At 57.0% G+C, this 14398-nt stretch overlaps 2 protein-coding genes and 1 non-coding gene across 3 annotated transcripts; 1 reads left to right on the forward strand and 2 right to left on the reverse strand.

Moving 5' to 3' along the window:
* The first annotated feature begins 1207 nt into the window (after nt 1-1207).
* Nucleotides 1208-9217, forward strand: TERB2 (telomere repeat binding bouquet formation protein 2). The gene is made up of 7 exons (XM_057420452.1): nt 1208-1297; nt 1904-1985; nt 6489-6634; nt 7931-7983; nt 8465-8553; nt 8650-8738; nt 9054-9217. Exons 1-7 carry the CDS (start codon nt 1234-1236, stop codon nt 9215-9217), a joined length of 687 nt encoding a protein of 228 aa, XP_057276435.1. The 5' UTR covers nt 1208-1233.
* Nucleotides 9218-10259: 1042 nt separating this feature from the next.
* RPS17 (ribosomal protein S17) lies at nt 10260-13215 on the reverse strand. The gene is made up of 5 exons (XM_057420557.1): nt 13099-13215; nt 12758-12909; nt 12387-12492; nt 10729-10794; nt 10260-10384 (listed from the first exon to the last, which is right to left on the reverse strand). Exons 1-5 carry the CDS (start codon nt 13099-13101, stop codon nt 10304-10306), a joined length of 408 nt encoding a protein of 135 aa, XP_057276540.1. The 5' UTR covers nt 13102-13215; the 3' UTR covers nt 10260-10303.
* Nucleotides 12609-12732, reverse strand: LOC130605815 (small nucleolar RNA SNORA71). Its single transcript, XR_008973793.1, has one exon. It is a non-coding gene; the product is annotated as a small nucleolar RNA SNORA71 (small nucleolar RNA).
* Nucleotides 13216-14398: the final 1183 nt, after the last annotated feature.

Raw genomic sequence — 14398 nt, forward strand, 5'->3', positions numbered from 1 at the left:
ACACGACATTTATATACTTCCAAGCAATTAGCCAAGCACATCTGTGTTTGCCTTGCGGTTACATCAGGTGAAAGCTCTATCTGATTTTCTTACTGACATCCTCTTGCCAGTTCCAACGTCCTTGTTCCTTGCCAGTTCCAACATCTTCCAAGTACCAGTCAGGGATGGGTCGCTCTTAATGGCCTGCTGTAGTTCCTCCTTCCCATGGCCTCTGACAGTCTCGATACATTCCAAGCCCCACAGCTCAGCTTTGCTTGAGTGCATGTGCATGAGCGAACCTCCTGGGTGTGGAAAATAAGAGCATGGAGGGGCCCAGAGCGTGGCGGTGCCCACCCGTGAGCCCTGCAGGGACGCCAGGGCTGGAGGTGCTGAAGTGCCCGGCACAGCGGCCCCTGCCACTGCAGCACGGGGCTGAGGAGACGGGGTCTGGAGGGCAGCTCTGTGGCAAGGCAGGACATGGGTCTGGGCATGGAGATGACTCGCTGCCTCCCTTCTGCATACAGAGGGCATGGGCTGAACCCCAGAGCGTGAGCAGCAGCTCAGGGAGGGGATCCTGCCCCTCTGCTGCGCTCTGGGGAGACCCCCCTGCAGCCCTGATCCAGCTCTGGGGCAGCAGCACAAGAGGGACGTGGAGCTGCTGGAGAGAGGCCAGAGGAGGCCATGGAGATGCTGCGAGGGCTGGAGCAGCTCTGCTCTGGAGCCAGGCTGAGAGAGCTGGGCTGGGGCAGCCTGGACAAGAGAAGGCTCCTGAAGGGGAGACCTGAGAGCAGCTCCAGTGCCTGAAGGGGCTGCAGGAAACCTGGAGAGGGGCTTGGGACAAGGGATGTAGGGACAGGCCAAGGGGAATGGCTTGAACCTGCCAGAGGGGAGACTGAGATGAGCTCTGAGGCAGAAGCTCTTCCCTGTGAGGGTGCTGAGGCGCTGGCACAGGGTGCCCAGAGAAGCTGTGGCTGCCCCATCCCTGGCAGTGTTCAAGGCCAGGTTGGACACAGGGGCTTGGAGCAAGCTGCTCTGGTGGAAGGGGTCCCTGCCCGTGGCAGGGGCTGGAAGGGATCAGCCGCTGGCGCAAGGGGAGCCCGCGGGAGGGGTCAGAACCCGCAGGGCTCCAGCTCCCAGCGCCCAGCACCGGAGGGAGGGGGTGGGCGGGCGGACCCGGGCGGACCCCAGGGGCTTCCTCCAGCGCCCGTCCCGCGGTTCCCGGCACCGCCCCGCGGGGCTCCTCCCGCCGCCGCCATGTTCCGGGGCCGCAGCGCTTGGTTCTCGCAGAGCGTCAGCCCCGGCCAGCGGGAGCTGTGGGGTGAGAGCCCGGGGATGGAGCTGACACAGCCTCGGTGGGGCAGAGCAATGGGGCACAGCCCCTGCACCCTTCGGTGGGGCAGAGCAATGGGGCACAGCCCCTGCACCCTTCGGTGGGGCAGAGCAATGGGGCACAGCCCCTGCACCCTTCGGTGGGGCAGAGCAATGGGGCACAGCCCCTGCACCCCTCGGTGGGGCAGAGCAATGGGGCACAGCCCCTGCACCCTTCAGTGGGGCAGAGCAATGGGGCACAGCCCTGCACCCCTCAATGGGGCAGAGCAATGGGGCACAGCCCCTGCACCCTTCGGTGGGGCAGAGCAATGGGGCACAGCCCTGCACCCCTCATCCCAGCCCCGTCACCCCTCAGTAGGCAGAGCTATGGGGCACAGTCCCTTCACCCCTCAGTGATCACCCCTCAGACCACGGTGCCCCCACGCTGAGGAAAAGCGCAGAAGAGTCCTCAGTGGGGCAGTGGGAGACCCAGAGCCATGGGGGGGGGGGCGGCACACAACACACTGCGGGGCCCAGCTCTGCCGTCCCCATCCCGTGTCACCGGAGCTGGGCCCCGTTGAGTGCCCACCTCCCTGCTCTGTGCTCCTGTCCGCAGCGGCCGGTGGCGGGGGCTGCGCCCGCTGGCAGGATGCCGAGTACCTGTTCAGCAGCGACGCCGCGCACCCGGACACCCGCAGGTGAGCTGTGTGCCCCCCGTGTCCCCCCTCTGCCAGCAGCACCCGCCTGGCTCAGGACACGCCTGCGGCCCCGTCGACCCTCTCCATGCGATGTCCGTGCGGAGCAGGTCGATGGAGGTGGATACACCGGATTCAAGGTGTTTAAGGGATGGTGACATCCTTGGTTTTGTGGTGGTCTTGGCAGTGCTGGGGAACGGTTGGACTTGATGATCCTAAAGACCCTTTCCAACCTCATTGATTCCATGATCCTGATCGTTTAATATATATTCTATGATCCTTTAAAAGCCAGGCCGGTGGTTTTAAAGCACCTGGTACGCATCAGTGGGATTCTGCTGCTTAATAGGGTCTGAAAACTCACCCCCACACTAAACTGGAGCTACAGAAACCCCAAAACAACAGCAAAACCTATCCATGCATCAGGCTGCTTTAACGATGCCGAGTGAATTAAACTGATGATGCTGGTTTTGTCACTACCTTTGAGTTTATCTACTGGAAAAGTTGGGGTCTAACACAGAGGTGACACCATCCCCAAAGGAAGGAAGCTGAAAAGCTTCAGAGTTGACTCTGAAAGCAAAGCATGGAGGTAAACGTGGCTGGAAAACAGACGAACTGCTGTTTTCCTTCAGCTTGCTTAATATAAAAGAATGAGAGAGCTCAAGAACATTTGTACAAATACAAGGAAAGGCTTCTCAGGGTCTTCCTCCAGCTGGTGAATCACAGAATCCCAGGATAGTTTGCACTGGAAGGGACCTTAAAGCTCCTCCAGCTCCAACCCCTGCCACGGGCAGGGACCCCTTCCACTAGAGCAGCTTGCTCCAAGCCCCTGTGTCCAACCTGGCCTTGAACACTGCCAGGGATGGGGCAGCCACAGCTTCTCTGGGCACCCTGTGCCAGCGCCTCAGCACCCTCACAGGGAAGAACTTCCCCTGTTTCAGTTTGAACCCATCACCCCTTGTCCTATCACTACAGTTCCTGAGGAATCTTTATATATATTCAATATCATGTAAATATATTTATGTGGAAGGGACCTGCAATGTTTCCTTGCAGTGCTTTGCAGCAGGCTTTGCTAGGCTGGACTAAGCAGCTTCCTTTAACTGCTTTAAATTGCTTAAACATGTCTTAGATTTTTGTAATCCTCAGCCAACCATTCCAGCTGCAGAAGGGGAATCCCAAGAAACCCTGAGCAAAGACCTTTCTTCTGGCACAGCATCTTGTTGGACTGGGTTGTTCAACCAGGAGAATTTACATATCATTATATATATAATATATATATATTCAATGTATTTATAGGCATCACAGAAACATGGTGGGATGGTTCCTATGACTGGAGTGTTGGAATGGAAGGTTACAGGCTCTTTAGAGGCCTGGCAGGTGGGGAAGGGGAGTTGCCCGTTATGTTAGGGATAGGCTGCAGAGTATGGAACTCTGTCTGGGGACAGGTGAGCAGTTAACAGAGAGTTTGTGGGTCAGGGTTAAAGGGAGAACAGCGATGGGAGACATTACTGTGGGGATCTGTTACAGACCGCCTGATCGAGAGGACTCTGTGGATGAAGCACTCTACAGATAGGAAAAGCCTCATGCTCACAGGCCCTTGTTCTCATGGGTGACTTCAACCACCCTGACATCTGTTGGAACAATGGTACTGCCCGGCACAAGCAATCCAGGAGGTTCCTCGATTGTGTGGAAGATAACTTCCTTCTGCAAGTAACAGAGGAGCCGAGAAGAAGAGGTGCCATGCTTGACCTCGTGCTCACCAACAGGGAAGGGCTCGTTGGAAACGTGACGCTCCAGGGCAGCCTTGGATGCAGCGATCAGGAGGTGCTCAAATTTGAGATCCTCAGGACAGTGAGAAGGGCGTGCAGCAAGCTCACTGCCCTGGACTTCAAAAGAGCAGACTTTGGCCTCTTCAGGAACCTGCTTAGTAAGGTTCCATGGGATATAGCCCTAGAGGGCAGGGGGGCCCAAGACTGTTGGTTGACATTCAAGGATCACCTGCTACAAGCTCAGGAGTGTTGCATCCCAACTAGAAGGAAGTGCAGCAGGAGGGCCAGGAGACCTCCTTGGATGGATAAGTTGCTGCTGAGGAAACTTAGAGGGAAAAAAGAGGCTTATAAAAGGTGGAAGCAAGGACAAGTGGCCTGGGAAGAGTACAGGGATGTTGTCCAGGAAGCTAGGGACCAGGTTAGGAAAGCTAAGGCCCAGTTAGAATTAAACTTGGCTAGGGATGTTAAGGATAACAGGAAGGGATTCTTTAGGTACGTAGCAAATAAAAGACAGACTAGGGACAAGGTAGGCCCCCTCCTGAGGCTCTCAGGAGAACTGGCTACACAGGATTTGGAGAAGGCTGAGGTTCTGAATGACTGCTTTGCCTTGATCTTCACTGGCAAATGCTCCGACCACACCAACCAAGTCTTGGAAGGCAGATGCAGGGACTGTGAGAATGAAGACCTTGGGCCCACTGTAGGAGAGGATCTGGTTCGAGACCATCTTAAGAACCTGAACATGCACAAGCCCATGGGACCTGATGAAATCCATCCAAGGGTCCTGAAGGAGCTGGCAAATGAAGTTGCTAAGCCGCTGGCCATCATATTTGAGAAATCATGGCAGTCAGGTGAAGTTCCCATGACTGGAAAAAGGGAAATATAACCCCCATTTTCAAGAAGGGGAAAATGGATGACCCGGGGAATTACAGAGCAGTCAGTCTCACCTCTGTGCCTGGCAAAATCTTGGAGCAGATTCTCCTGGAAGGCATGCTAAGGCACATGAAAATCAACAAGGTGCTTGGTGACAGCCAGCATGGCTTCACTAAGGGGAAATCCTGCCTGACCAATTTGGTGGCCTTCTACGATGGGGCTACAGAACTGATGGACAGGGGTAGAGCAGTTGATGGCATCTACCTGGACTTGTGCAAAGCGTTCAACATTGTCCCACACGACATCCTTGTCTCTAAATTGGAGAGACATCAATTTGATGGATGGACCACTCGGTGGATAAAGAACTGGCTGGATGGCTGCACACAAAGAGTTGTGGTCAATGGCTCAGTGTCCGGCTGGAGACCAGTAAGGAGTGGGGTCCCTCAGGGATTGGCGTTGGGACCGGTCTTGTTCAACATCTTTGTCGCTGACATGGACAGTGGGATTGAGCGCGCCCTCAGCAAGTTTGCTGATGACCCCAAGCTGTTTGGTTCAGCTGATACCCTGGAGGGAAGGAATGCCATCCAGAGGGACCTCGACACACTTGTGAGGTGGGCTGATGCCAACCTCATGAAGTTTAACCATGCCAAGTGTAAGGTCCTACACCTGGGTGGGAGCAATCCCAGGCACAGCTACAGGTTGGGCAGAGAAGAGATTCAGAGCAGCCCAAGGAGAAGGACTTGGGGGTGTTGGTTGATGAGAAAAAGAACATGAGCCGGCTTCAGTGTGCGCTCACAGCCCAGAAAGCAACCGTATCCTGGGCTGCATCAAAAGGAGCGTGACCAGCAGGTCCAAGGAGGTGATCCTGCCCTTGTGAGACCTCACCTGGAGCATTGTGTGCAGTTCTGGTGTCCTCAACATAAAAAGGACATGGAACTGTTGGAACAAGTCCAGAGGAGGCCACGAGGATGATCAGGGGCTGGAGCACCTCCTGTATGAAGACAGGCTGAGAAAGTTGGGGCTGTTGAGCCTGGAGAAGAGAAGCTGCGTGGAGACCTCAGAGCAGCTTCCAGTGTCTGAAGGGGGACTATAGGGATGCTGGAGAGGGACTCTTCATTAGGGACTGTAGTGATAGGGCAAGGGGTAAGGGGTTCAAACTTAAAGGGGAAGTTTAGATTGGATATAAGGAAGAAGTTCTTTACTGTGAGGGTGGTGAGGCACTGGAATGGGTTGCCCAGGGAAGTTGTGAATGCTCCATCCCTGGCAGTGTTCAAGGCCAGGTTGGACAGAGCCTTGGGTGACATGGTTCAGTGTGAGGTGTCCCTGCCCACGGCAGGGGGTTGGAACTGGATGATCTTAAGGTCCTTTCCAACCCTAACTATTCTATGATTCTATGATTATTTCTTGGAAAAAAAAGTGTATCATTATCCATACCCTTAAAACCAGCAAACAGCATTTAATTCAGCTCTAAGGAGGACAGTGAGTGCTTAAGCATCCTCCACCCTCACCTCTCTGCACTGCTGCTGGTTGCTGCTCTTTGGGGACTGCAGCAGAGTCAAGAATGAATAAAGAAAACCCACATTTTCCCCCTCCCCAAAGAACCAGCCTCATGTTGAGTGCAGAGCGGTGCTAGTGAGTCCCACATTAAAAGATGGTTTTATCTGCTCCTCGACGCCCTTCCTCCAGGCTGCTCTCATGAGGCGGCGGCAGCCAGGATCGTGTTGTCTCTGAGTTAGAAACTTACAGAACATGAGGTGCTGTTGTCAGTTGTAATGACAAGGTTCCCCTTAAACTTTTGGGGGTTCTAGGTGTGCTTTTGGGTTTTGTGCCAGGTTTCCCTTTGGAAACCAGCTGTCTTTTTCTCTTCCAGAATACATGAGAGCCTCAATTACTTGGAGGGCAGAGCCACGGTCTTCCACTCCTCTTACCTCTCTGCATGGGCCAACACCAGTGCGGAAGAGAAGACGTCAGTGGCTCTGGGCCACTTTGTCCTGCCACCCGCTTGCCTGCAAGAAGGTTGCGGGGAGGGAACCATCAGGGTTTTGCTCCCCTGGGGGTTCCCCCATAAGCACAATCTTTTGGTGGTGTAAAACAGAAACTCCAGTTACTTCTGTAGATGGGAATTTCCTTCTGCTGGGAGTGACTGTTCCTCCACAGAGGCAGAGGACACTCAGTCTGTTAATCATAGAATCCCAGACTGGTTTGGGTTGAAGGGACCTTAAAGCTCATCCAGTCCCAACCCCTGCCACGGGCAGGGACCCCTTCCACTAGAGCAGCTTGCTCCAAGCCCCTGTGTCCAACCTGGCCTTGAACACTGCCAGGGATGGGGCAGCCACAGCTTCTCTGGGCACCCTGTGCCAGCGCCTCAGCACCCTCACAGGGAAGAGCTTCTGCCTAAGAGCTCATCTCAGTCTCCCCTCTGGCAGGTTAAAGCCATTCCCCTTGGCCTGTCCCTACAGGCCCTTGTCCCAAGCCCCTCTCCAGGTTTCCTGCAGCCCCTTTAGGCACTGGAGCTGCTCTCAGGTCTCCCCTTCAGGAGCCTTCTCTTCTCCAGGCTGCCCCAGCCCAGCTCTCTCAGCCTGGCTCCAGAGCAGAGCTGCTCCAGCCCTCGCAGCATCTCCATGGCCTCCTATGGCCTCTCTCCAACAGTTCCACGTCCCTCTTGTGCTGCTGCCCCAGAGCTGGATCAGGGCTGCAGGGGGGTCTCCCCAGAGCACAGCAGAGGGGCAGGATCCCCTCCCTGAGCTGCTGCTCACGCTCTGGGGGTGCAGCCCAGCACATGGGTGGGGGTGGTTCTGGGCTCAAGCGCACACTGAAGCTGGGTCATGGTGTGCTTCTCATTACCCAACACCCCCAAGTCCATCTCCTCAGGCTGCTCCATCCAGTCTCCCCCAGCCCGTGCTTGTGTTTGGGATTGCCCTGACCCAGGGGCAGGACCTTGCACTTGGCCTGATTGAACTCCATGAGGTTCACATGGTCCCACCTCTCCAGCCTGTCCAAGTCCCATCCCTTTTCTCCAGCACGTCAACTGCATCACACAGCTTGGTGCCATCAGCAAACGTGCTGGGGGTGCTCAGTCTTACTGCCCCTGTCACTGACTGGTCCCAGTATGGCTCCCTGAGGGACACCACTCTTCACTGCTCCCCACACAGACATGGAGCTGTTCTGTTGCGGCGCTGTGCAGCGAGCTCCTGCCTGGGCTCCTGAGTGCCTTTGCCCGTGCCTGCGAGGGGCTGGGGCTTGCACAGGCAGCAGCCGCCTCCGCGTCCTCACTGGTGCTCTCACTGTCATTTATCTTTTCGTTCATGGCAGAAATCAGAAGGCAGATCGGTTGTTTTATCTGGGAGCAGGCGGACGATTCACGGGTAAGATGAGAAAATGCTGCTAAGGGTGTAGCTTAAATAAACCAGTGGGTGTATGAGCTTCAGAGAGCCTGGTTTTCACCCAGCCCCTCAGCCGAAACATGGGATCATATCCTGCGCTTGCTGCGGCAAGTGTGTCCGTCCCAACGTGACATCCCAGGGGACAGCACTAAGAGAGTGTGGGATGTGCAGGAGGGTTTCCTCCCTCATCCAGAGCTGTCCAACACATCTTTCTAGGAATGCTGATGGCAGAGGTCTGAGCTCAGCCCTTCGTGTGGCATTTCCCGTCCCTGTGTAGCTCCGAGGCGCTGCCACTGTCTCTTAAAGCAGCTCCTCAGTTCTTTTGAAGCAAAAATGTGTTTAGTTTTAAACTATTCCACATTATGAGACCACGAGTCCTAACCCCCCTGTGCGGGGCCTGTGGGGCTGCTGCTGTGCCCCATCCCAGCACAGCTTTAACTCCATTCGGTGTCGATGCTCGCAGCGCAACAGGAATCTGACGGACAGACCCGAGGCAGCGGGAACAGGCGGGGAGGAGGAGGAGGAGGAGCATGTGCTAGACCTGATGCAAAGGTATTTTCCTGCCCTCAGTAGTTGGATTTGGGGCCCCCTCCCCGAAATCTAGAGAGCCACAAAGAACACACCAGATTTTTTTCCCCTTTGATACAGCAGTGAAGAAGAAACAGACCCCACAGCACCTGAAGGGGAATGTCCACACTGTGTCCTGCATAAGTACCCAACAAATAACATGGTGACAGGTAATGTTCCGTGGTTGGGGGGAAAAGTATCACAGAATCAGGGATTGGTTTGGGTTGGAAAGGACCTTAAGACTATCCAGCTCCAACCCCCTGCCATGGCCAGAGAGCCTCACACTAGAAATACCCCTGAAAACTGGGAATATCCCTGAAAATGGTTGCGGATGAAGCAGGGACCCTGGTGTTGCCAGTACTGACAGCAGCAGAACTGCTGAGGGTGCAGGTAGCTCCACTCCCTTCCCGTTTCCTTGGGGAGGGGGATGGCTCTCCCAGTACTTCCTCTCCAGCAGTACCTCCTCCAAAGAGTTCCCTTTGCAGGCTACGCCTCCGCTCGGGACATGAAGAAGTACGTTGGGGAGCTCCATGATTTCATTCCTGGCACCTCGGGCTACGAGGCATATTGGGTTAAACAAAAGATCAAGACCCAAATGAAGAGGAAGTGTAAGTCACAGGTGGCTGTTCATGTCAAGAACTCCAGTTAAGAGCTGCCAGAGGTACCAGTTGTGTTTGGAATGTCATTCCCATGGTTAAACTGCAGGGATGCCTCCTTCCTTGCTCACTCCCTCCTGTGGTTATTTCACCTGTCAGTCTGTTCTGTGTCTGGTGGTTCTGAACTGTCCAACTGCAAATCCTCCACAGCAGGCAGGAGGTTTTATCAGTTATCCTGCCTGCCTTACCCTGCCTGCAGCCCCGCATGCTCAGGGTGTGTCAATACCCGGCTTCAGTTACTGGCAGCAGGTTCTTCTCTTTAAGACAGATTTCACAGCAAACTTAAATACAGACATTTCTCCCCCAAACACAGCCCCTTTGTCTTTTTATATGTACTCGGGGGTAAGACATGGCTGCAAACACACCTTCACTACAACAGTAGCTTCCCTTGTTGCGCCCACCCTGCCCACAGTCCTGGTGCTAGAGACCTGTAGGTCTCCAAACGCAAAGTCTCTGCAAAGTGGTAATTTGGTGTGTGTGTGTATGTCAGTGAAACCCCAAACTCTTCCATGCCTTTTGTACCCTGGGGAACTGTTGGAATGGAGCATCTTACCAAGGGAAGGACAGCACAAGCCTCAGCAGGGCCCACACAGGGGAGCTGCCGCCCTGGCCACAGTGCTCTGTTCAGCCCAGTTCACTCCCCTCACAAAGATCCCATGAGACTTTTTTCCTTTCATTTAAGCACTTAAAAGCACACAGCATGGTTTGTGAATTGTGAAAAGCAATTCCGGCACAGCACAACACAACACCGTGTCTGTTCCGAGGCGGCACAGACAAACCCTGGGGCACTGAGGGTGAGGAGCTCTGGGAAGCTCTTGAGGAGCCACCAGGGTTGTCCTCTCCCAAGAGCAGGAGAGCCTGTGAAAGAACAACTCTGCACCTCAAACAGCCAAGAAAGAACCCAAAAAGGTGCTGGCAAACACAGAGGTGTTGAGTCCTGCTCACCCAGACACCCATATTAGAGACATGGCATCCTGAGGAACCAGCCCTCCCTCCGCATCCCGGGGAACGCAGGCTTCCAGAGACTGGGCAGGGTGGTTTTCCCATGTTTATTGGAAAAGTGGCACACAGCGACCGACTCAGAGCGCTCCTCGGGGCGTTTTGAAGTTCATCCCCACTGTGGGCTGCGTCACCTGCAGGTTGGACAGGCTGCCAAAGTCCTGGAAAACAGGGACTGGGATCAGTGACACGGCCCTGTCTCCATCCGCGTCCAACCCCACCAGCAAGAGCACAGTGTGAATGTGCTGTGGGAGCACAAAGGGTGGATTCCTGTCTCCACAAGAAGGGGAGGTGACCACTGCCACCCTGGAAATCAGCTGGTCGTTTCACCCACGCTCACCTTCACCCAGCAAGAGCTGAGGAGGAGGCCATTGGGTCAGCACCATGGGGTGCTGTGGGAGGAGCGAAGGGAAGGAGCACACCCACCCCTGCTGGCAGGGGCCTGGAAAAGCCACCATCCCACCCCCTGCCTGCCTGCTCGTCCCAGGGCAGGGGAACCACTCACCAGGAGCTTCAGCATTTCCTTGGTGTCTGGGTCCACTTCGATGATCTCCTGGTCAAGGGCAGAGACCTGGGGACAGAAGAGACATAGATGCAGTGTGATGAGGCCCCACAGCCACGTCCCTGTTGCCACCAGGATGTCCCCACACGCCCACCCTGATCCTTGTCCCACCACAACAAAGATCTCACTGCCTGTCATGGGGAAGGGCTCCAGCAACAGCAGGAGCCAGAAGGAGCCCATGTAGTCCAGCTCTCCTGCCAAAACACCGAGAGGCCACCCAGCAGCAGAGCTCCCGGCGCAGGGGAAGAGCCTCTTTTACAGCTCTTCTTTGGCAGGCCAAGGCCCAGCCGGCTCCACACCAACGCTGCGGAGCCAGTCAGGTCCACAACTGCACCGGTCCTGGTGGTCACCACTGACACTTGCACTCGTCCTGTGACACAAAGCTGGGCTGGAGCCGGACCCCGGCAGTGCCAAACAGCTACAGCGAGTGACCACCGCGGCTGTCCCACCCCAAGGACCTGAGGTCTCCTGCTCTTTAATCCCTGAGCTATCTCCTGTAACCCCCTTCACCCCTCTCCACATGCTTCCTTCCCCAAAAGGCTGCATCACACCACTGTTTTCCTAAGAAACCACAAACAACTCAGGTTCAGCTGCATCACCAGCCATAGCATGGACCCTGCCTGGGGTCCCGCCAGCCGAGGCCTCTCCCACCAGCACCATCCTGTCCTGCCTCCCACACTTAGCTGGAAGGTCTCTGTGTAAAACACTGCCCTCAGCTGGACCTCCAGACCCCGCCAGCAGCCGGGCAGCTCAGCACTGCGCTGACACCTAAAACCGGAGGTGCTGGAGCAGCTGGGAGGGGATGTGCAGGTGCTGCCAGTGTTCCACACACTGTTTATAGCCACTGGGAGTCAACCAGGCCCCAGTCTCTTGTGGAGCAGTGTCGCCTGCCCCTGGAGCAGATCTGCAAGGGGGAGGCAGCACCACACTGCCGTTGACACCCCACCTTCATCCATCTTCCTCCCAGACCCTCACTGAAAACAACCTTCACATAAGCAGTCCCCAGCAGTGGCAGTTTGGGAGCACCGAGGTGACAGGACTGAGCGTTTGGGGCAGCACAGAACCCAGCAGCTCCACTGGAAGCTGATCAGGAAGAGCTGGAAGAGGGGCTCCGTGCCATGGCTGAAGGGTTTGGGTGCAATGGGACTGAACCCATTGAACAGGGAAACAGTTTTGGAGCTCCTCTCCCAGCACCATCAGCAACAGGCCCACGGGCAGATCCTGACCCCTCATGAGTGCAGGTTTCACCCATTCCCTCTTTGCAACCGCATCTGCTGTAGCAGGTTTAAGACACTCTGACACATCCTCCCACATCCCCACAAGTGATTTTTTCCCTTATGTTAAGTTAGTAAAGCTGAGGACCGCTTGCTGATCATCACTTGCTGACCAGCGACAAGAGCCACAACGCAGGAACGTCACTGCCCTCCGCAGCCCGGGCAGCAGCTCTGGAGGAAGCACCAGACACGAGGCCAGGATCCGCCTCGGCCCCTCCTGACCCCAACCCTCCTCAGCCCACCCCAGCCGGAGCTGCGTTTCAGAGCAACCTGGGGCCGCTGACAGGGACCCCTCAGGGTGGGGTGATGAGACAGCCGGAGCCTCACCTCGGGGACGTAGTTGTCCCTCCTCTCCCTCTCCTCCTCCTGCAGTTTGATGGAGATGCCCCGGACGGGTCCCCTCTGGATGCGCTTCATGAGGTGGGTGACATACCTGCGGGGCACACACGGGACATCACGCTCCCAAACCCCGGGCAGGGCAGGGCTGCGCTGTGCTCGCCCCCGACGCTCCCAAACCCCCCCAGCGGAGGGCAGCGAGGGGCAGGGCAGTGTCCGGCAGCAACAGGGCCCGCGGGGACGCGGCCCCGCAGACACGGGGGAGCCGCCGCCGTTGCTCTCCCTGCACTATCGATGGCCGGGCCACGGGGAGGCCGCGGTCACTTTCGATGCAGGTGCCCGGTGCGCCCGCCCCGCCTCACCCCGCGATCTTGTTGCGCAGCTTCTTGCTGGGGATGATGGCGATCTCCTCGCACACGCGCTTGTTGGTGTGGAAGTCGTTCCCCAGCCGCGTGTAGTACTTCTCGATGATCACCCGCGCCGCCTTCTTCACCGTCTTCGTCCGGACGCGTCCCTGGGCGGCAGGGGGGGGGGGGGGAAGGAAACACCGCTCAGGCGCCGCCGGACCCCGCGGCTCCCCCCGGCCCGCAGCCCCTCAGCAACGCCCCGGCCCTGGGCTCCCTCCCGGGGCCCATCCCCGCTCCCTGCAGCCCCTCGGCGCCGCGGATGGCGGCGGATGGCGGCGCTCCCGGCCCGCACTCACCATGCCGGCGGCGGCCGCGGAAAGAGAGCGAAGGCTGACGGGAGCGCACGGGGCCGCCGGGAACTCACAGCGCCCCCATGCGGCTCGGAGGCCCCCTGCGAGGGGCGGGGCTCCACGGGGCTCGGCTGAGGCTGGGCGAGGCTCCGCCCCCCCCGGGTCCTAGCGCCCGGAGCCAGCGCCGGCCGCGGCTGAGGAGCGCCGGGGGAAGGTGAGGAAGGGGCTCCGGGGAGCGGCGGGCGGCCCATGGCCAGCGCGGCAGGACACAGAGCGCCACACACAGCACCCGAGAGGGGCGCTGGGCCCCTGCGAGCATCACAGCCTCAGAGGATGAGGGGACAGCGCCCTGGGGCGGGTGCAGTCGGAAGGGTGGGGAGCGGGAGGAAAGAGCCCCAAGTCCTGTCGCCCCACAAGGGCACAGGACAGGCAGGGTGCCCCTGCACCCCAACTCTCACTCACCTCCCCAAACCCTGCATATAAGGACCCCGCTGCCCTTGCCCCATCGCCCAGCCATGTGGCATGGCACGGGATAGCATCATTATACCCTCATTAACTTTAGGAGAGCCCCAGCTTCTTCTGCAAAGTTCAGTTCAAGAAGGACAGGGAGCTGCTGGAGAGAGTCCAGCGCAGGGCAACAAAGATGATTAAGGGAGTGGAGCATCTCCCTTATGAGGAAAGACTGAGGGAGCTGGGTCTCTATAGTTTGGAGGAGACTGAGGGGTGACCTTATAAGTGTCTATAAATATATAAAGGGGGAGTGTCACGAGGATGGAGCCAGGCTCTACTCAGTGGCAAACAATGATAGGACAAGGGGTAACGGGTACAAACTGGAACACAAGAGGTTCCACTTAAACTTGAGAAGAAACTTCTTCTCAGTGAGGGTGACGGAACACTGGAACAGGCTGCCCAGGGAGGTTGTGGAGTCTCCTTCCCTGGAGACATTCAAAACCCGCCTGGACACATTCCTGTGTAACATTATCTAGGTGTTCCTGCTCCGGCAGGGGGATTGGACTAGATGATCTTTCGAGGTCCCTTCCAATCTCTAGCATACTGTGATACTGTGAGAAGGCCTTTGGCTCAAGACCTTTGGTAAGTGGCAGGGCAGGGGACACTCCATCATGGTAGGGACGGGCAGGATGGCTCAGAGACACAGTGAAGGGCATGCAGTGAAAGGATACAGGGGGGGCAGCAGGGAGGCAGCAGTGGGTGTGGGGACACAGCAGGAAGCTGTGGTGCCATGAGGGATGCCGCAGCAGGGCTGAGCCATGGCCCCTTTTAGAGCCTGAGTCTGTCAGTGAGGACA

This window comes from Pezoporus wallicus, unplaced genomic scaffold (genome assembly GCF_028554395.1).
Source record: "Pezoporus wallicus isolate ANWC-B61680 ecotype Strahan unplaced genomic scaffold, APGP_CSIRO_Pwel_v1 contig_7731, whole genome shotgun sequence".
NCBI lineage: Eukaryota > Metazoa > Chordata > Aves > Psittaciformes > Psittacidae > Pezoporus > Pezoporus wallicus.